Source organism: Dreissena polymorpha, chromosome 2 (assembly GCF_020536995.1).
Source record: "Dreissena polymorpha isolate Duluth1 chromosome 2, UMN_Dpol_1.0, whole genome shotgun sequence".
In the NCBI taxonomy this organism is placed as follows: domain Eukaryota; kingdom Metazoa; phylum Mollusca; class Bivalvia; order Myida; family Dreissenidae; genus Dreissena; species Dreissena polymorpha.
Window position 1 is genome coordinate 126338563 of NC_068356.1, and position 22038 is coordinate 126360600.

Below are 22038 nucleotides of genomic sequence, written 5' to 3' on the forward strand. Positions count from 1 at the left end.
GACACACCGTCCAATGATGGTGAACAAATGTGCCAAATGATTTTAAAATCTGACAATGAACGACATAGTTATGGCCCGGACAAGCTTGTTCCGCCCGCCCGCCAGCCCGCCAGCCAGCCAGCCCGCCCGCATTCGCCAATCTAATAACCAGTTTTTTCCTTCGGAAAACCTGGTTAAAAACTTGATAAAATGACCACAAACAATGCCGTCGCAAAATATTCGATGTTTCATTACATTCATGGTATTTGATTGATTTTAAGGGTCGCCTACGGTCAACATAAACAGTCTTCAAATTTATACGCAAGATCATGACTCTACCGATCCTGTCAGCAGAACATGAGCTACCAGCGATTATCAGGTAGTTAAGTAAATAAATTTTATTTTAAAAAATATACCTTGAAATATTTAAACAAAAATCGATGAACCCCATTAAGTTCCCCTTTTTAGGAGGAGAAATGCTATACATTCAAACATTACTGTTCTCTTGTAATAGTACTCATATTTATAAAAATTTCGTTTTGTAAACAGGCTGAATAAATAGTCAACTGATAAAACACTCGCCCATCTTCTGGTGTATGTTGAAAGAACGTTGCTGCAATCTTCCGTGTGGGGGCAATCTAATTTGAGCGTGTTCGGTAGAAATTCACGGACAAACAACGATTGTAAGGGATGACTTATTAAACTCAACCAGCATGCCAATAAATTGAATTTGCCTTTTTTATTTGATGCTTGTGCTTCTATATGAAGAGGCGTCTTTTATCCCTACCCAGGAAACTATGATTTCTAAAGAAAAATTGTGTAGACACCGGCGCTGGAAGGAGACCTATTTACACGACAAGATTTGCAAGCTTTGGGTAGGGTATAAGAAAGGTGACTTATCGGTAAATGGACTACTGAGGTAGTGTAGTGGATTTTACGGACCAACTGCAAGAGTTGTCAATATTTGACAGTGTAGAAATGGATAAATTGCATTACGTTTTAGATTTCCGTTCGTACGCCTTCTGTTCAAATTGATTAATCATTATAACATTTTGTTTGAAATGCTTTCTCATTATTAGCCTTGTGTTTGAAATGATAAATCAATATGAGAATTGTTTAGTTGTTTGGTAACCTGTATAAAGTACGAATAATTGAAAGTCACTTCTGCACGTATTTAAATAGAGCTATAAATCGATTACAAAAGCGAAGTAACTTGAAACCTCTTTATAGGACTAAGCAGTTTTATTTAACTCAACCAGCATGCCAATAAAGTGAATTTGTCTTTTTCATTTGATGCTTGTGCTTCCATATGAAGAGGCGTCTTTTATCCCCACCCAGGAAACTATGATTTCTGAAGGAAAATTGTGTAGACACCGGCGCTGGAAGGAGACCTATTTACACGACAAGATTTGCAAGCTTTGGGTAGGGAATAAGAAAGGTGACTTATCGGTTAATGGACTACTGAGGTAGTGTAGTGGATTTTACGGACCAACTGCAAGAGTTGTCAATATTTGCCAGTGTGGAAATGGATCAATTGCATAACGTTTTAGATTTCCGTCCGTATGCCATCTGTTCGAATTGATTACTCATTATATCATTTTGTTTGAAATGCTTTCTCATTATCAGCCTTGTGTTTGAAATGATAAATCAATATGAGAATTGTTTAGTTGTTTGGTAACCTGTATTAATTTCGAATAATTGAAAGTCACTTCTGCACGTATTTAAATAGAGCTATAAATCGATTACAAATGCGAAGTAACTTGAAACCTCTTTATAGGACTAAGCAGTTTTGATATTGCACACATTTATTGTTTTCTACGATCTGAAAATTATTTGAGGACGTTAGTAACAACTCGAACAAAAGCAATTTGAATCAAATCCATGTTTTAGGCAGACAGTTCAGGGAATCTTTATAGAAAACAAATCTCGAATGTAGAAAAACTTTATTTACAATTTAACAAAACTGTACATACTCGAGTGATGGGTGATTGAAACAGGCAACGAAATATCCTTACATCGCGACAGTTCTGTGGGTTTATGTCCCACGAACAAAAATAATCAATACAAGTCACCAAACAATTCAAAATCACAATTAAGAAGGCTTAATTAAAACAAGTCTGTGTATGAACAATCTATCTATCTATCTATATATTCTGTCTTACTCCCCTTGCGGGTGTTATTGACAGGTGCAATGCCCGAATCTAATTATAGTCACTAGCTAACGGAAAACAAATGAAATCAAAAGCATTACATAATATCTCAGATAAGTCACTATTTTTCATTTTCTATACAGATATATTTATATATAAGAATACATAATTTCAGGTCGAATATGTCCGAGTTTTTTTAGTTATTTCGAAGGAGCCCGGGCCGTATGAGCCCGCATTCGTATCCGGGTTCTACACTTTCCAAGATTTCTGATTTACCGAATTAACAGATATCCGGTACTTTTTTCTTTTTTCAATATTTTTTGTTTAAATATTATTACATTGTTATTTTATTGTTTTTTTTGTATAATATATTTAAGTTATTATAATTATGCATGTGTTTTGTGGAAAAATGTCGATATATTAAAAATCTTTATCAGGTACACTTATACTGATGACGTCGTCTACATGTACATATTGCACAACAATTGAACACAACTATTTTTGGCCACACATTCCTATTTAAAAAGCCGACATACGTGTAATACAGTTGTTACATAACTTAAATATACTTACAGTATTCATCTAAGACCATGGAATCTTGCGAAAACGAGTGTCCAGTTTGTCATGAGAGCATAGATGTCTTTGCAATAGGGAAATGTGATCACCCCATCTGCTTCAAATGTTCAACACGTATGAGGGCCCTGTGTGAGCAATTCTACTGCCCGATATGTCGAACTGACATCCCGGAGGTAAGTTATCTAGATCTACACTTGAAATAACCAGCACATTATTCACAATCATTATTGATACGAATTGTTCGTTCCACAAAAGAATTGCCAATTAAATTTTATTGAATTCATTTATTTCAAAAGGTAATAAAAACCACAGGTACTTGAAACAAATTTTTGGTCCTTATATATATAATAAGAGTAAAGGTACCCAACGATGATTTCACAGGTGTATTGAATAACACAATGCAACAGCATAAAAGATCAAACAATGCACACATATGTCGTTGTGGTTGCCAGCAGGAAGCGTCCATCTATGATAAAACACCTTTTATTTGATGAAAATAGTCCAAGTATGTCCAAAACAGCCAAAAGTTTCACAAATAGCACCCCAAAATCAAAGTGTGTAATTCCAGACGTCCAGCTGTCACTAATGAATGAAGGCGATTTTCGGTCGATTGTTCACAATTAAACAAGAAGTTTGCCATAAACTCCTTGATCTTTTATGCTGTTGCATTGTGTTATTCAATACACCTGTGAAATCATCGTTGGGTACCTTTACTCTTATTATATATATAAGGACCAAAAATTTGTTTCAAGTACCTGTGATAAAAACATGTGAATAATGAATTTAATAATCATTCGCTCTGCTTTCTGTGCATTTAACATGTAACTTTTAACTGCAACAAACTAAGATTTTTAATTGACATGGTGTCGTTAATGTGGCTAGGGCTGTCACGAATCACCGGTATATCGGTATATCGCGGTGCATGTCGTGAAAAAAATCGCACCGCGGTACGGCGTTGCCGCACCGGTTTTTTTAATATTATTATATTAGCACAGATATAAATACATTACATAATTATTTTGATATAGATATCGTTTTGAAAAATATAGAAGCGATTCAAAAGGGCTAAATAAATAATCTGTTAATATCCAGGTCAAGCAAGCGCTTCCACTTGTAGATGTTTAACTTTCACGTTTAAAATACGGCGATGTATGGGTCAGTACCTTTTTTGGAATTAGGGACAGATTTCCTTTGCAAATAAGTTCATAATTATCCAAAAGATGTTTATTCTATTTCTTATTTTCTTTCTTTAGTATATCGATCGTTCAAAGCATGGTACTTCTGAATCATGTTATCTTAAGATTCTGAATAAGTCGAGGAAGAGTCAGAACGCTACGGTTTTTCAATACTGGGCCCGCTGACTCCGCATTTTGAACATGCCCTTGAATTGTCGATTTACACAGATCGTAGTCACAGCTATTGTAAACAACATGGCGGACATTTTAGAAAAAGACGCGAACAATAACAATGACTACTTCTATCAAGTTTATTACAGTTTCTTTTACAGTTTCTAGTCATACTATGATACAAGTGTTTTCTGATTATTGAGTTTAATAAAGTTTGTAAAACTTGTTATTCTGCTGTTTTCTTCACAGATACATATTCTGTAAAATATCGCGGTACGTACGGTGATACAGTGTTGCCGTACCACCATATACCGCGGTACGCTCACGGCGTATCGTGACAGTCCTATTTGTGGCACTGGTTTGGCTGATCAGTTAGTTCCATTAGCCTGTGTTTTTTTTCTCCATTTTGGGAATGGGGCCGGGCCCCTTTGGATTGTGAAAATTCGTGACGTTTTGACTAAAATTGGGAAATAAGTGTTGTTGTTGTTTTGCTAACAAATGCTTCAAAATTGAGGATACAAGTTTGTCCAGTATTATATTTACTAATGTTGATCTTACATGGATGGGAGATGAACAAAATATTGATCTAAAAAAAATAAAAAAATGTGTTCCATTGGGAATTTTTAGCTCCCATTTGGGAAAAATATATACTTTTTTCCATTTGGATTGGGAATGATGTCTAACGTTGTATCGTCCCTCTTAATGAATACATACGATTTTGGAAGTGAACAAATACAAAAACATGTATTTGCTTATGTCAATCTATAGTTAAATGTGTAATCTTGGACATAGCAACGAATACTTCGTTTAAAGCATACATGTCATATGTCTCAGATTGTCTGGTATTGTCCCGGAAATGAAGAACGTGTCCCGCAGTCCCAGAAATCTGTCAAATGTCCTGGATTTTACAAAATCCATATATACATGTACCTTATCTTAGGCTTAACTGCACCCTGAATCTGTGTTCCCACTAATCCCCAGCGTCCCCATGGCAATGCCTACCCGAATTAATCTGTTTCATGTACAATGGTGCTCATAACATAGGCCGTTCTGATTGGTTGCTTAGGTTTCTTACTAATACTATGCACATGACGTTGTCAGGAATTCTAAGACTAGAACGAAATAAAAAAGAATATGATTTTTTTATACAATATTTCAGGTTTTCTTTCTTGTTCAAAGAGAGAAGTTTGATGAAATGCCAGTTCGGAAGTTTATAGCTGACAGGCGCCTGAAGATTCAGTTTGAGACAAGCCAGATTCAGGAGATGTGCTGCAAGTTACTGGAGCATCGTTGTTCAGTGTGCAAGGATGCCAAGCCAGAGAAGTCCTTCAGGGCATTGAAAGATCACATGAGACGCGAGCATACTCTATTCTACTGTGACCTGTGCATTGCACTTAAGGTTACTAAAATCTATTACCCATTTACCCGTATTTGCTCAATACTGCTGAACAAGTAAAAAATATAAATTGGTTGGTTTTGTTGCATTGCATAAACGAGAGATCGAAGGGTGTATATAATTAAATTAACCTGTAGTTTAATGTGATATCATTAATAAATTCAATACACTATTGTGGAATAACAAAGGGCAGTTGACAATTACACTCTGTCATCCTACCGAAAATATGCAGTCATAAGTCGAGATTTTTTGTCCTCCAAACATTATTCAAAATTATAGTCTCCACTTATGAGATGGTTGATTAAAAAATAATTTTTAAAAATCGATGTAGATTGATCCCTGTGTCGTCGCGGTAATGGTTGTAGAAGTTGTTGTTGTAGAGAAAACAATGCAAAATGTCGTATTTTAATTGACGCCAATTTATATAATCACATATGAATGGAAAGCAGCTTCCTGTCTGAAGCCATACAGCAGCATCTTTCTCGCCTACAAAAATTGGCTTCTTTTGTCAAGCAATCAAAATGCTGAACCAATCGTGTGTTTAATACTCAAAGGCAATCGTCCATTTTAGTTACAGCACAGGCATAGCTCCCCTTTTCAATCTATTGCAGAGAATGGAGGTGGAATTTATTGGTTAATTGAACATGTGTTTTACGCAAGTTGATTCTAGATTTGCCGCTATTACTCCGCCCAAACATGGAAACAAAGAATACATATATCTAGGATTTTCAGAGAAAAACTGATATGTTCCGATTAACAAACTTCTTGTACAGTTTCTAACAATGGCCTTCGCGACGCGGCATGTGTTTAAGAAATTCTTAAACACATTTATCATAAATAATAGCCCAGTGTTTTGTTGGCTGATAACTAATTATTAAATTGCACAGTAATACTTTTTTAAAGTTCTATAATATCAAGTTTGAATAATGAAATTAAAATGTTAAACAATTTAGTTGCATCACAGAATCAGACAATGAATTTGATGGTGTCACAATTTTACTCACACTGATTTTCAAAGTGCCTTGTATTTTTTCCGGACTTTTTAAGTGCACAAACACAAGCAGTGTGCGAAATTCAGATTTTAAAGTAATAGCCCAAATTCTTATACACATATATACTATAAAAGTAAAATTTCTTACTAGCACAACTATATTGATATTCACAAGCCAAAACCCTTCGGGTTAGTGCGAATTTCGCACGCCACACATGATGTCAAATTTTTAAACCATTTTTAAACATGGGGGGGGGGGCCCATGTATGAGCAGATAGATTTATGAGGGAGTTTTTACAGTATGTAGATCAGGAAAACCAACTTTTTGTTTAACTAGAATGCAGTTTATAGAAAACATAAAAACAAACGCCACTTTGATTGTTTCTTAGCAAGATCAATAGCCGGAGTGCTTTAATGATGATTAGCTTCATATTGGAATGTTTAATAGTTGTAATGCCTTTCTATTGTAGATATTTACTGGAGAGAGGAAGGTGTATACCCGACCGCTGCTGGCTCTTCACCGACGTCAGGGTGACAAGGACGACACGTCCTACAAGGAACATCCCCTGTGTCACTTCTGTGAAGAGAGATATCTGGACAAAGATGAGCTCTACAAACACCTTCGCAAGGATCACTTCTACTGTCACTTCTGTGAAAGTCTTGGCTCTCAAGATTTCTATGAGTAAGTGGACTTTATTTGCTTGGATTTTTACATAATGAGCATTGCTTTGGGAAAATTAACCGAATGCTTGTGTTTTAATTGTCGTGCCATATAAGTCTTTGCAGTCTGCACAGGCTAATCAATGATGATACTTGTGGATGTTATTGTCCCCTACCTGTGAAACCGGAGGGGACTTATTGTTTGCGCTCTGTCTGTCTGTAATCTGTCACATTTTCTGGATCCTGCGATAATTTAAAAAGTTCTTCATATTTGTTCATGAAACTTGAAACATGGACAGATGGCAATATGGAGATTATGCACGTCATTTCATTTTTTTCCTACGTCAAGAATTTTGGCTGCTATGGCAACAAATAGACTATAAATATTGCTGAAAATGGTGGATTCTGCGATAACTTTTTAAGTTCTTCATATTTTTTCATGAAACTTGAAACATGGATAGATATCAATATGGAGATTATGCACATCATTTCATTTTGTTCCTACATTAAGAATTCTGGTTGCTATGGCAACAAACAGACTAGAAATATTGCTGAAAACGATGGAGTTTCACCGGATGGGAACCATATTGCTTGGAAATAGTCTTGTTTTCTATTAGCTTAACGGAAGTCTCTTCTTATTGAAGTCAGTTTATTGAAGACAGGCACCGTGAAAACATGTTATCTAGTTAACACATTTCACTGTATTGTATTTTCAGTGTTGTATCGCATTCATGAATTAAAGTATGTCATCATTTACTTTATGATGTGAAAAGTTATTTAATTAACAGATCATTATGTTGAGATTTTTATTTATTTGAGTTGCTTTCTGGGAAAATTAGGTTAATGCACTTCACACAGGCTAATCATGGATCCTTGATGACACTGCACCTAAGGCCCTATGCTGGATTTTCGTTTAAAAGCGACTTTTATTAAAAGGAAAATTCAATGAAAGCAGAAAGTTTATTCCCTGATTAGCCTATGTGTTCTGCACAGACTAATCTGGGATAAAACACTAGCAATTTTGTTTGCCTACTTTGGAAAAGTACTTATACCAGCCCAATTGGGAAAAATTTGCGTAGGAAAACCCTGATATTGGAAAAAATTGTATCATGAAGTCTTCACATTGTAAATTGGTGTATTTGATTTTTTGTTCCCAAGTACTTAATAAATAAGTGTTGTCTAGATGTCAATATTATATTTAGTTAGGCTCAAGCCATAGAGCTGCATAGGGAAACTAACCAAATGTTGGATTTGATTTCTATAAAAAAAGAAATAGGTTTTTCCCCATTGGGAAAGTGCCTTCCCATTTTCTGAATAAAGAAGGAACAAATCTCTTAACACATACATTAAGCTTTGTTTTCACTGAATGAGTTTTATTTATTCTCCACTATTTCAGTGACTACCCGGCTCTGCGGGATCATTTCCATGCAGATCACTTCCTGTGTGAGGAGGGTGAGTGCCAAGGGTCGCAGTTCACGAACGCCTTCCGCTCGGACATCGACCTCAAGTCACACCAGGTGGAGCACCACAGCAAGGCTCAGACGCGTGCGCAGGCTAAGCAGGAACGAACACTGAACATAGACTTCAACTTTGCACCAAGGCCCAACAGTCGAGGGGCTAGAGGTAATGGGAAGTTTGCTTCAATTATACTTGACTGTAATTTGTTGTAAAATATATCAAACATAATATTGATTTGATTATTTGTATGATAGTATCAAGGAGGATGTATTTATTGTTTATACATAGTAACATATATCTTTGTGCATTTAATGCATTATTAGTGCCCTACCGGTGAAACTGGAGGGGACTTATGGTTTGCGCCGTCTGTCAGTCTGTCACTTTTTTCTGGATCCTGGGATTTATAACTTAAAAAGTTCTTCATATTTTTTCATGAAACTTGAAACATGGACAGATGGCAATATGGATATTATGCACGTCATTTCATTTTGTTCCTATGTCAAGCATTCTGGTTGCTATGGCAACAAATAGACTAGAAATATTGCTGAAAATGGTGGAGTTTCACCAGTAAGGGACTTTTATTGCTTGGCAATAGTCTTGTTATTTTTGATGTGCGTGTAACTTTAATCATTCGCTTCGTTGTCAGTGTGTTTTGGTGACAATTTGCAGAATTTACATTATGATTGGAATTTTTGTGTATATTATATGGTATACAGGATGTGTAATTGCATGTTTGAATATGTAAAGAATTCATTAAACCAATTTTATAATAAATTAATCCCAGCTTTGGGAAAACTTGGCTTAATGCATGTATCAGGGATGACACTTTCTGCTTTAATGGAATGTTTGTTTGAAGAAAGTCTCTTTTTAGGGAAATCCATTTTTAGTGTTAAGTGTCACCTCTTAACCCTTTCCCAATTAGAATGCTAAAAATGGCTTTGTAAACGGATAAGACATAGAAAAGCCTAACCGCTGTCAATATCTTGTCTTGCTTATGTAAACTATTAAATCAAATGGTAATTTTGAATTATGAAATGGCCGTCCACGGCCATTCTCTAAGAAGGAAAAAAAGCCCTGTAAGTGGTAAAAGGTTAATAACCTGTTTGACTGCAGAGGCTATTATGCCCAATTTTCCCAATTTTGTTGAACAACTAGTCCCAAGACATATGTTTATAATGTCCTATGTGTGTTACAGGTGGTAGGAGTGACTATGAAGGTAGACACGTCGATGCAAACAGAAAGTCAGATGGCAGAAATGCTGCGAGAAACAAGTCTGAAAAGTATAATACCTCGAATGTGAGGTATGTGTTTGTAATATTGTACAGTTAGATAGTTTTCAAAACTTAAGATATTTATGAATTATTATTTCAAGCTGTTTATGTCCAGCGATTTTTTTGTTGTCCAATTGGGAAAAGTTCCGGTACCAGCTCAATTGGGAAAATGTGTGTGAAAAACCCTGAATTGGCAAATTGGTGTTTTTGATTTTCGCTCCCAAATACTTAAAAATTTATAGCGAAGTATTGTCAAGCTGTCAATATTATATTCATTTGGTTCAAACCATAGAGCTGCATAGGGAAACCAACTAAATATTGCATTTTATTTATTTATTTTTTGGAAACCCTAAATCAGGATTTTTTACAGCAATTGGGTAATTTGTAGTTTTATCCTAATTGGGAATGTGCCGTTTTCCGGTACTTTATAAAGAAGGAAAAAAATCACTGATGTCTTAGATAAGGTTGATTTGTAAAACAATAAAAGTCATCTTCAAACAATTAAGTGAGCAAATTAATAAATTGGTTGCTGTCATGGTGTTAAAAGACAAACACAACTACAACACTAAGCCTTGAAAATATTCTGTAAAATTCTGCATTTTTTTTTACCGCTTATGTTATACCTACTTGCTCTGACAACCAAAACACCCACGGGTTGCCCTGAAAACAACACAGGTAGAAATATTTAAGTCTGATTCGTATCGCCCCATCCGATTATATTTGTGATATGTGAGTCATATATGATGTGATGAATCTTTAAAAACAAATTTATCAGCCTTTGAACTTGTGTACCAAGATATTTTGTTGCAGTTTTGTATGACATTGACTGTTAATTTAACATGTTATTGTCTGATTGTTTACAATTAAGCTTTTTGGACTTGTTTTGCATATAACTAAAGCAATTTAACTGCTATTCAAATAAATCATGTGAATCTGTGCAGTGGGCTATGGATGTTTTGGTTTTTACTTCAGTCGAAATTTGAGACGAATTTGGAATATGGGTGGGATGGGAGGGCAAGTGTCAGATAAACATATGTCTAGTTGCCCCTACCGGTTTCACCGGAGGGGAATTAAGGTTTGCGCTCTGTGTGTCTGTCAGTCTGTCTGTCAGTCCGTCAGTCTGTCACACTTTTCTGGATCCTGCGATAACTTTAATTCTTCTTCATTTTTTTCATAAAACTTGAAACATGGATAGATGGCAATATGGACATTATGCACGTCATTTCATTTTGTTCTTACATCAAAAATTCTGGTTGCTATGGCAACAAATATAAAAAAATAATAAAAATTCTGACAATGGTGGAGCCGGTAGGCAACGTTTATTGCTTGGCAATAGTCTTGTTTTCAATAGTATGGCATTTTTCAGCTACTGGCATAAATATTTGCTCTAAGTTTTGGGACGCCCTCTTACCCAGGAAGAGAGGTTTAATGACAGACATTATATTACTTGTTGAATATTATATATATATATATAAAAGGTCCATTTGGGGCTTTTGGGGGGGGGTCTCTAGCCCCAATGCTCTTAAAATAGCCCAAATTAAAAGCACTCATCTTGTATTCATGGCGTGTGGGTCAGAGCAAATACTGAAATAACTTTGATAAGCAACATTTTTTTGTAATTAGAAGATACCAACAGAAAATCACCCTTGTGCTTGAAGGATGAAGTAAACTTCCTGGATAAACAAATAAATAAGGCTTTAAGTTTCAAACTATGTGTTCAAGAAAAAAAGATCTTCCAGTAGTTGTATTTTTGTCAGATTGATAGATTGCCATTGTGGTTTCTGTATCAGGCCTTTGTACTTCTTGCAGGGAACAACGGGACCTAGATCGAGCCATTCAGGCCTCACTGAGTACAATGTCAGAGGCAGACATGAAGAGTAAGGACTCCCCCCGAGGGGTACAAGAGAGTGGTCCCAGGGAGCAGCAGTTCTCCACCAGTGAGGAGCACTTTCCCACCCTTGGGGACACTGCCCCCTCGCGACCCCCAGCCCCTGTGCGGCCAGCAACCTCTGCTTTGCCCCTCACATCCAGCAGTGCTGTCCCCTCCCCTGACGGAGGCTCATCACACCAGGTGACCCTCGCAGACAGGTTTGCCATGGCAACCCAGCACACAGTTCAACATGGAGGCCTGGATGACTTCCCTGCACTGGAGGGACGAGTGGCCAGACAGGAAAATAGCAATAACACCAGACAGCACAACAAAAGTGCTACACACAGAATGGTTCCAAAGGAAGATGATTTTCCAGAGCTGCCCACGTCAACAAAGCAAAAAGCACCTGTGTCGTCTAGTTGGGTGAAAAATACTAAACCTAAATCAGAATCAAAGAAACATGTAAAAGAAGTTCCTACTTCTGTTATAGAACATAGTGCCCGTGATTTCCCTTCATTGGGACAACCATCAAACTTAAAGTCCAATTGGTTTAGAGCAGGTAATTCTCAAATGCAGCAAGAAAGCAAGTCAAAATCTAAAAAGTCTGAAAATCCAGCTCCATCTCTAAATGATTATCGTGAGAGACTTAGTCCTGTAAATATACCAAATAGCAATACAAATGATAATACTAGTAAGGTAAATCAAAAGAAGAAGAAGAAAAAGGACAAATTGACTGAAATAAAAGATGAAAAAACTGCACCTTTAAGAAACAATTCTTCCCTAGATGACATTGCTGGTCTTCTAATGGCAACCACTGTCAGCCAGGATGATTCACATGTTGTTAGCAAGCTATCTACCGAGTCAGTCAAGCCATCTACCCAGTCAGTGAAGCCTTCTACCCAGTCAGTCAAGCCATCTACCCAATCAGTCAAGCCATCTACCCAGTCAGTCAAGCCATCTACCCAGTCAGTCAAGCCTTCTACCGAGTCAGTCAAGCCATCTACCCAATCAGTCAAGCCATCTACACCACCTTTCAGTAAAAAGAAGGAAGATAAGATAGAAAAACTCTTAGAGAAGTCAAGAAATGAGGAAGTTATTGTAAAGAATATAACTGCTGCTATTGAACAAGAGAATGAGAACAGAAACGGTGAAGTATCAACAAAGCTAAGTGTTGAGGACACTGACTTTCCAGCATTGATGGCAACCACTGTTGCACCTAAACCCCCACCTGGTTTCATTTCTGCAGCCAAATCAACAGCATTCAAGTCTGCACCCCCAGGGTTAGGTCACACCAATTCCTTTAGACCACCTCCCGGTTTCATCCAGTCTACATCAGCTGTCTCCAAGGAAACTTTCAAGTCTGACACAGCGGTGTCCCCTAGTGTAGCAAAGGATTACACCCAGCCAAATGATTTTCAGGACCGCAATCAACTCTTGATAGGCAAAATTCGGTCCATTTGTGCTGGTGATACAGATGATTTCAAGGACTTTAAAATGATCTCAGGAAAATTTCGCCAAAATGATATTGATGCTAGTGAGTATTACCATGCATGCACTAATGTTTTGGGGAAAGCTAATTTTGATGACATATTTCCAGAGCTATTGGCTCTGTTGCCAGATATTAGTAAACAACGAGAGTTGTTGGATGTTCACATGACAGATCTCACAGCTGATAACAGTGTGGGGACGAGCAAGCAGCGAGGTACGAGTGTGAACTCTGGGTTCCTGTGTTGTGACACGTGTGGTCAGGTGCTTGTCAGGGGAGATTACCACCCCCACGTGTCCACCCATCACCTGCAGGATGACTTCCCCTCCCTCGTATCGGACAGAGCTTCTGCAGTGAACGTCAGGCCAGCAACCTGGGTTAGATCAAAGTGATTGCATGACGTGTAGTCAACTGATTGATGATTGTTTTAAAGTGTTATTAGATGAATAATTAATTTAATGCATGAGTTGATGTAATTACTCTTTATATGTTAAGCATATTTGTTTTAACGAGTCACTTACCCTGTACTGCACTCTTCTGATTACATTGATCATTGTGATTTACTTAATTAAGGTCTTTCTTAAACATATTTGGCATAGAGGTCAAGAGCTGTATCAGTGTTATTGTTTTGTTGTTAAAGTATTCAACATAGTTAAAATAAGTACGTTTCATATGTTAACCTATCAACATCTTCAAAACAATAATATACCATATCTGTAAATAGTATAGAGTGGCACACATAGTAATGCAGAATATGCATATTATTCTGTCAAGACTTGGATCAATTTACATGTAAGTCAAACCCTGCTTGTCATTTTCAGTTTCAAATAATCTGGTTAACTGTTTGTTCTTTGCGAATAGACTAGACTCCAATCAACAATGTTGGTTACATAACACACTTTCAATCTGTTATAAATTATTGTTGTTTGCATAGAAAAAATTAATATCAGGATGGAAAGAACACATATATTCTTTATTATTTCTTACATACATGTACTATATAATGGTTGTTTCTTATTAATGCAATTCCATTTTGTTATTTGTCAATTTGGATAAGATTCCTAACTTTCAACATTTTGGGGAATGGTGGTGTATGGGACATGTCTGCATAGCAACATTAGATGGTGCATGCCTGACTACATTCTCAAACCAATCAGTTGTATTAAGTGCGGCCTGTTAGACACCCTGGTTACACTTGTGGAGAAACAATGGCATGCACATTTATAGGTTAACTTAAAATAGTTTAAAATGGTAACAGTGTTTAGAAAATACTGCAAGTGTTCATCAAAAGGGAAACACATCCGTAAGCGGAACAACTGAATGAGATGGAAAGGAAAAAAAATTGCAGGTTCAAAAGTGGGCAAACAACAATTTTGATATGAGATATAAAAAAATCTGAGGGACCATACAAATCATTGAAAATATTTTACCTAGATCAAGTTCAAAACTGGGTAATGTGAATTCAAACACAATGTCAAAAGGTCATATCTTATACAATTGTTGTAAATTGTAAAACTTGAACTCAGATGAGCCCTTATTAGCCATCAGGGCTCTTGTGTTTTTATTTTGAATATTATTGAAAAATTTCAACATGATTTTGTTTTGGTTTACATGACAAGGTACATGTATGTTGGGCAGGCAAATGTTATGTTTTGCAGATATATTTTGAGTGTTATTTAATTTAAAGCACAATTTCAACATAAAACAGCAGGTGCGGAATTTTTGTACGATACTTGCTACCAAACACTGCACATTTATTTGAAGGGGCCTTTTCACAGATTTTGGCAGGTGTTGAGGTTTGTCATTAAATGCTTTATCTTGATAAATATAAACATTGGATCTAAAAAGCTGCAGTGGAAATACAAGAATAAAAGTAAAGAAAGAAAAAAAAGTAACCCTCAACTGGGCTCAAACCACTGACCTGTGAAGTAAAAGTCTGTTGCTTAGACCACTCGGCCATCCGTGCTCATACAATGAGTGATGTATTTTATACTTTATATAAGCACTCCTCGTAGTATCCCAAAATATAATGACCACAACAGAACTCTCCAAATTATTCAATAGTTTCGCGTTGCTACGCTTTATAATTTTGATGTTTTTAAATGGTCAAAAAATGCATATAATGGATATTTTAGAGCATGGCAAATGTTCAGTATTACTGTTTTCTCACAAGTATCACTACACAAATAAAACTACAACAAAAATTTGCGAATCTGAAATAAAAAATTAATTTTGTCAATTTACCAAAACGTGAAAAGGCCCCTCTAAGCAAAAATTAGCCCTTTTCTGGGTTTAATGAATGTGCATCATTACATGCCCTCCCAGATTAGCCTGTGCGGTCACATTAAAAATTGGAATTTGAAAATTTGCCTTAGTGAAATCTATGTGAATGTGTCCCTTAGGAAAAATGTGAATAGTTGCATCATAGTTATTCCAAATCAGCTTTGATCTTGAAAAACATGTTTATTGCATTCGCATTAAGTGTTGTCCCTTATAAAGCTTTTGTAGTCTCCACAGGCTAATCTGGGACTACACTTTAATAAGCACAAGCATTAATTTAGGCAGAGGGAGGCTCAAATCAAAATTAGGGATACTCCGTATCGCATATAGATCATTTATTTTAGGTTTGAAGCATGAAGTTCACAAGGTAAGCTACTGTGTTCAGTCTATTTCCTTAGTCCATTGTCATGCGTCATCTGTTGTGTATTAAGGATGTCCACTTCTGCCTCATTATCATTTGAGAGGCCACTTTTTATTCCAAGATTGAAAAGACTTGCTTAGAATTCTTAGCTTGACAATATCCGAGCATAGTTGGAATCCAGATCAAGTGCTTCCAATAACAAGGGCACCAGGTCAAATCTTAGTTAAACTCTTTTACCACTCAAGAATCCACATTTGTGACTCAACCTTTATGAAACTCCTTCAGACAATATAGAGAGAAGCCTTGCCTGAATCTACAGGTCGCAGTTGTGTAGTGGATATAGTGTCCACCTAGCGATCGGGAGGTCACGGGTTTGATTCCCACTATGAAAGCGTTCTGTAGATTTACCCCATAAACACCAATTACTGGTTCAAGTCCCAGGAAATGGACTCAAGAGCGTTTCAAATAAGCCTTAGACTTTCTATGCAATATATCTAAAATAAATAGGTTTAAACTAAAACTATCTTTGAATAAGGGTCACTTGTTACCAGAAATAAGGGGACAATCTCAATTCTTAAAATCCTTGTTATCTCTTAAGACTAAGACATTTACTACTAAATTTTGATGAGACATGGTCAGAATGTATATATTGACAATGTTAAGGCCATGTTTGAATCTGGCCTAAAAGGGGTCAAAAGCTAGGTCACAGGGTCAAGTTATTGACTATTGGTGTTTCTTGAACTTAGATGAGTGCTTGAGGGCTATCATGATCCTCTTGGTTGTTGTTGTTTTTGTTATATCATGTTATTTCATTAAATAAACCTTTACAATTCAGAAATTACTTACTTTATTGTTGCCTCTAGGAGTCATGTTTGTAATGTTTCTCTGGGCTGGGAATTAAATGGTATTTGTCCTTAATGAGTTGTTTGTTAAAGGTGTAGCTGTACAAACATATGGTTTTCTTTTAAAGTTTGTCATTTAAGTGCATATTGAGCTTTTAGCTCACCTGATTGCTCAGGTGAGCTTTTGTGATCGGTTTTTGTCCGTCGTCTGTCCGTCCGTCGTCCACATTTGGTTTGTAAACACTCTAGAGGCCACATTTCTTGTCCGATCTTCATGAAACTTGGTCAGGAGATTTGTCCCAATGATACCTCGATCGAGTTCGAAACTGGGTCATGCTGGGTCAAAAACTAGGTCACTAGGTCATAAAAAAAGAAAAACCTTGTAAACACTGTAGTTTCACATTTCATGCCCAATCTTCATGTAACTTTGTCAAAATGTTTGTCTTAATGATATGTTGGTTGAGTTCAAAAGTGGTTCCGGTCTGTTGAAAAACATGGTCGCCAGTGGGGGGGGCAGTTTTCCTTATTTGGCTATAGAGGAACCTTGTAAACACTCTAGAGGCCACATTTCTTGTCCGATCTTCATGAAACTTGGTCTGAAGATTTGTCCCAATGATACCTCGATTGAGTTCGAAACTGGGTCATGCTGGGTCAAAAACTATGTCACTAGGTAAAAAACAAGAAAAACCTTGTAAACACTGTAGAAGTCACATTTCATGCCCAATCTTCATGTAACTTTGTCAAAATGTTTGTCTTGATAATATGTTGCTTGAGTAAAAATGGGTCAGGTCTGTTGAAAAACATGGCCGCTAGTGGGCAGGGCAGTATTCCTTATTTGGCTATAGAGAAACCTTGTAAACACTCTAGAGGCCACATTTCTAGGTCCAAATCTTAAAAAAAAACTTGTAAACACATGTAGAATTAGCATTACTTGCAAATGTTTGCATTGCAAAAAACCCATGCAAATGGACAGTACTCAATCAGAATAAATCATATGCTAACACTGCAAAAGTAAACAGAAGAGAACCAATCTAATATGCTCTAGAGTACGGAATTTCAACTATCGGTATGCAATGAACAAGGCCTTGTAAAAAAAGGTGAGCGAACTATGGCCCTCTTGTTTTTATATATTGATGTATTGTTTCGTTTAAGTGAATTTTGTATGCATTTACATGTAAGTGCAGATTAATAGTCGTAAGAACATGTTGATTGATTTAAGCGCCTTCTTTTGTGCATTTTTGAAGCTAAATGTTGTTCAATTCAATTCAGGAAATTCAACTGTTCAAGACATACAGAGAAAAGCCTGGTTCTGTGTATTTGTTAAGGCTCTTGCTATTTTTAGCTCACCTGAGCACAACGTGCTCATGGCGAGCTTTTGTGATCGCTTTCTGTCCGTCGTGTGTTGTCCGTTGTGCGGCGTCAACATTTGCCTTGTTAACTCTCTTGAGGCCACATTTATTGTCCAATATTCATGAAATTTGATCAGCAGATTGGTTTCAATGATATCTTGGATGAGTTCGAAAATGGTTACGTTTGCTTGAAAAACATGGCTGCCAAGGTGCGGGGCATTTTTCCTTATATAGCTATAGTAAAATCTTGTTAACACTCTAGAGGCCACATTTATTGTCTGTTTTTCATAAAACTTGGTCAGAAGATTCATCCCAATAATATCTTGGACGTGTTTGAAAACAATGCCGGTTGGTTGAAAAACATGGCCGCCAGGGAGCGGGGCATTTTTCCTTATATGGCTATAGTAAAACCTTGTTAACACTCTAGAGGCCACATTTATTTTCCGATCTTCATGAAACTTGCTCAGAAGATTTGTGCCACTGATATCTTGGATGAGTTCAAAAATGGTAACCTTTGCTTGAAAAACATGGCTGCCAAGGGGCGGTGCATTTTTCCTTATATGGCTATATACATGGCTATACTAAAATCTTGTTAACACTCTAGAGGCCACATTTATTGTCCTATTTTCATGAAACTTGGTCAGAAGATTCATCCCAATAATATCTTGGACGAGTTCGAAAAAGATGCCGGTTTGTTGAAAAACATGGCCACCGTGGGACGTAGCAGTTTTCCTTATATGGCTATAGTAAAACCTTGTTAACACTCTAGAGGCCACATTTATTGTCCATCTTCATGAAATTTGGTCAGAAGATAAATCCCAATAATATCTTGGAGGAGTTCGAAAATGATGCCGGTTGGTTGAAAAACATGGCCGCCAGGGAGCGGGGCATTTTTCCTAATATGGCTATAGTAAAACCTTGTTAACACTCTAGAGGCCACATTTATTTTCCGATCTTCATATTACTTGCTCAGGAGATTTGTCCCACTGATATCTTGGATGAGTTAAAAAATTGTAACCTTTGCTTGAAAAACATGGCTGCCAAGGGGCGGGGCATTTTTCCTTATATGGCTATATATGGCTATAGTAAAATCTTGTTAACACTCTAGAGGTCACATTTATTGTCCTGTCTTCATGAAATTTTGTCAGAAAATTCATCCCAATAATATCTTGGACGAGTTTGAAAATGATGCCGGTTGGTTGAAAAACATGGCCGCCAGGGGGCTGGGCATTTTTCCTTATATGGCTATAGTAAAACCTTGTTAACACTCTAGAGGCCACATTTATTTTCCGATCTTTATGAAACTTGCTCAGAAGATTTGTCCCACTTACATCTTGGATGAGTTCAAAAATGGAAACCTTTGCTTGAAAAACATGGCTGCCAAGGGGTGGGGTATTTTTCCTTATATGGCTATAGTAAAATCTTGTTTACACTCTAGAGGCCACATTTATTGTCTTATCTTCATTAAACTTGGTCAGAAGATTCATCCCAATAATATCTTTGGTTGGTTGAAAAACATGGCCGCCAGGGGGCGGGGCATTTTTCCTTATATGGCTATAGTAAAACCTTAACACTCTAGAGGCCACATTTATTGTCCAATCTTGATGAAATATGGTCAGAAGCTTTGTCTTGATGATATCTTGGATGAGTTCGAAAAACGGTTACGTTTGCATGAAAAACATGGCCGCCAAGGGGCGGGGCATTTTTCTTTATATGGCTATATAAGGCTATAGTAAAATCTTGTTAGCACTCTAGAGGCCACATTTATAGTCCGATCTTCATGAAACTTGGTCAGAAGATTCATACCAATAATATCTTGGACGAGTTCAAAAATGATGCCAGTTGGTTGAAAAACATGGCCACCACGGGGGCGGGGCATTTTTCCTTATATGGTTTTAGTAAAACCTTGTTAACACTCTAGAGGTCACATTTATTTTCTGATCATCATGAAACTTGGTCAGAAGATTTGTCCCAATGATAGCTTGGATGAGTTTGAAAATGGTTTTGGTTGCTTTAAAAACATGGCCACCAGGGGCGGGGCATTTTTCCTTATATGGCTATATAAGGCTATAGTAAAATCTTGTTAGCACTCTAGAGGCCACATTTATAGTCCGATCTTCATGAAACCTGGTCAGAAGATTCATACCAATAATATCTTGGACAAGTTCAAAAATGATGCCGGTTGGTTGAAAAACATGGCCACCACGGGGGCGGGGCTATTTTCCTTATATGGCTATAGTAAAACCTTGTTAACACTCTAGAGGTTACATTTATTTTCTGATCATCATGAAACTTGGTCAGAAGATTTGTCCCAATGATATCTTGGATGAGTATGAAAATTGTTTTGGTTGCCTTAAAAATATGGCCACCAGGGGCGGGGCATTTTTCCTTATATGGCTATATAAGGCTATAGTAAAATCTTGTTAGCACTCTAGAGGCCACATTTATAGTCCGATCTTCATGAAACTTGGTCAGAAGATTCATCCCGATAATATCTTGGATGAGTTAAAAAATGATGCCGGTTGGTTGAAAAACATGGCTGCCAGGGGGCGGGGATTTTCCTTATATGGCTATAGTAAAACTAACACTTTAGAGGCCACATTTATTTTCCGATCTTTGTGAAACTTGGTCAGAAGATTTGTCCCAATAATATCTTGTTATCTCAGGTGAGCGACTTTGGGCCTTTCAGGCCCTCTTGTTCATGTTTTGCAACGCATTTCAGAAAGATGTTGGTTTTGAATGATGCTTTATTTATTATATTGATGTGTAGTATTTGTAGTTAAAGGATTAAATCTAAATGTTAACATTGTGTTCTTGATACCTTTGGAAAATCTCCACATTGCATGGGAGGAAAACATTCTTAACGTCGTGTAACAGAATAAACGTGTTTGGGATAGGGGCTTATTATGTCCCCCGACTAAATTATGGGAGACATTGCTTTTCCCTGTTTTTCTTCTGTTTCGCTTCGTCATTGTTAAGTATCATTAGAACTATTTATTATATGCGCTTTCATATTTCAAATGGTTATTTGGTGATAAAAGGGGTTAGGGGTTATATCGTGAGTTCGTCAAAGCTATCGCGTGCGAAAGTCATAGCTAACGCGTGTGCACGTCATATATGTAACTTGCGCACGTAATAGCTATCACTACACCCGTAATAGTGTAACTAGCTCTTACACACGTTAAAGAAACCACGCAGTGCTCAATGCGGTGGTAACAAAAAAGTTAATTTCGAGAAGATTCATTGGTCATTTACTAAATTTATACACATGCAAGCTATCGTGCATGCTTGTGATAACTTTCGCGCGCGCATGTCATAGCTATCTTGTGCGCACGTAATGGCTATTGCTTGCGAAAATAATTACACTCGCGTGCGAAGTAATAGATGCTGCTTTATACACTATTTACATTGCCCCCTCTATGCCACCGTATGTACACGAACTAAACACTTGAACACCGACGGATATATAGGATATTACTCTGGAAATTATATTCAGCATGCGATAAACTGGTTTACATTTATCAGACACATTATTTGACCACGTGCTATTCTTTCGGAGATAAAAAAACCCACTAGGAAAGGCACTTGTTTCAAGTAATAAGAATATATTGTCATGTCAGTTTCATTATTTTTAAAGCCTCTTGGATTCCACCAAGAACCACGACCCCATCACGTCTGTAACCGAGGCAGTAGGGCACGAACTCCAGCTCCTCCCATGTCATCAGAGTTCGAGACTTGAGCTCCGACTGTTTCTCGATATGAAGCATGTTTTGTAGCTCTACATCCTTGTGCAACAGAGTTACAACAGCACCCGATTCTTTATCTCTACCAACAACAAGTACATTCCCGATGTTATCGGTTGCCACGCCTCTGGGTGAACTCATTCCTGTAAATTTAAACAAAACCTCAGACTTGCGGCTAATGCAGAAAACTACGCCAGCGTCTGAGTCCGTGACAAACAGGTTGTGTTCACCGGAAGTACACATATGCCAGGGATTGCACGGACGCCCAGCAGTAGTTTCA

General features: G+C 37.1%; 1 protein-coding gene across 1 annotated transcript; it reads left to right on the plus strand.

The window, feature by feature from the left end:
- Positions 1-2607: 2607 nt before the first annotated feature.
- On the plus strand, positions 2608-20819 carry LOC127868907 (E3 ubiquitin-protein ligase ZNF598-like). The gene is made up of 6 exons (XM_052411059.1): positions 2608-2878; positions 5211-5450; positions 6909-7120; positions 8495-8721; positions 9752-9857; positions 11637-20819. The coding sequence occupies exons 1-6, from the start codon at positions 2720-2722 to the stop codon at positions 13573-13575; spliced, it is 2883 nt and encodes a 960-aa protein (XP_052267019.1). The 5' UTR covers positions 2608-2719; the 3' UTR covers positions 13576-20819.
- The last annotated feature ends 1219 nt before the right edge of the window (positions 20820-22038 follow it).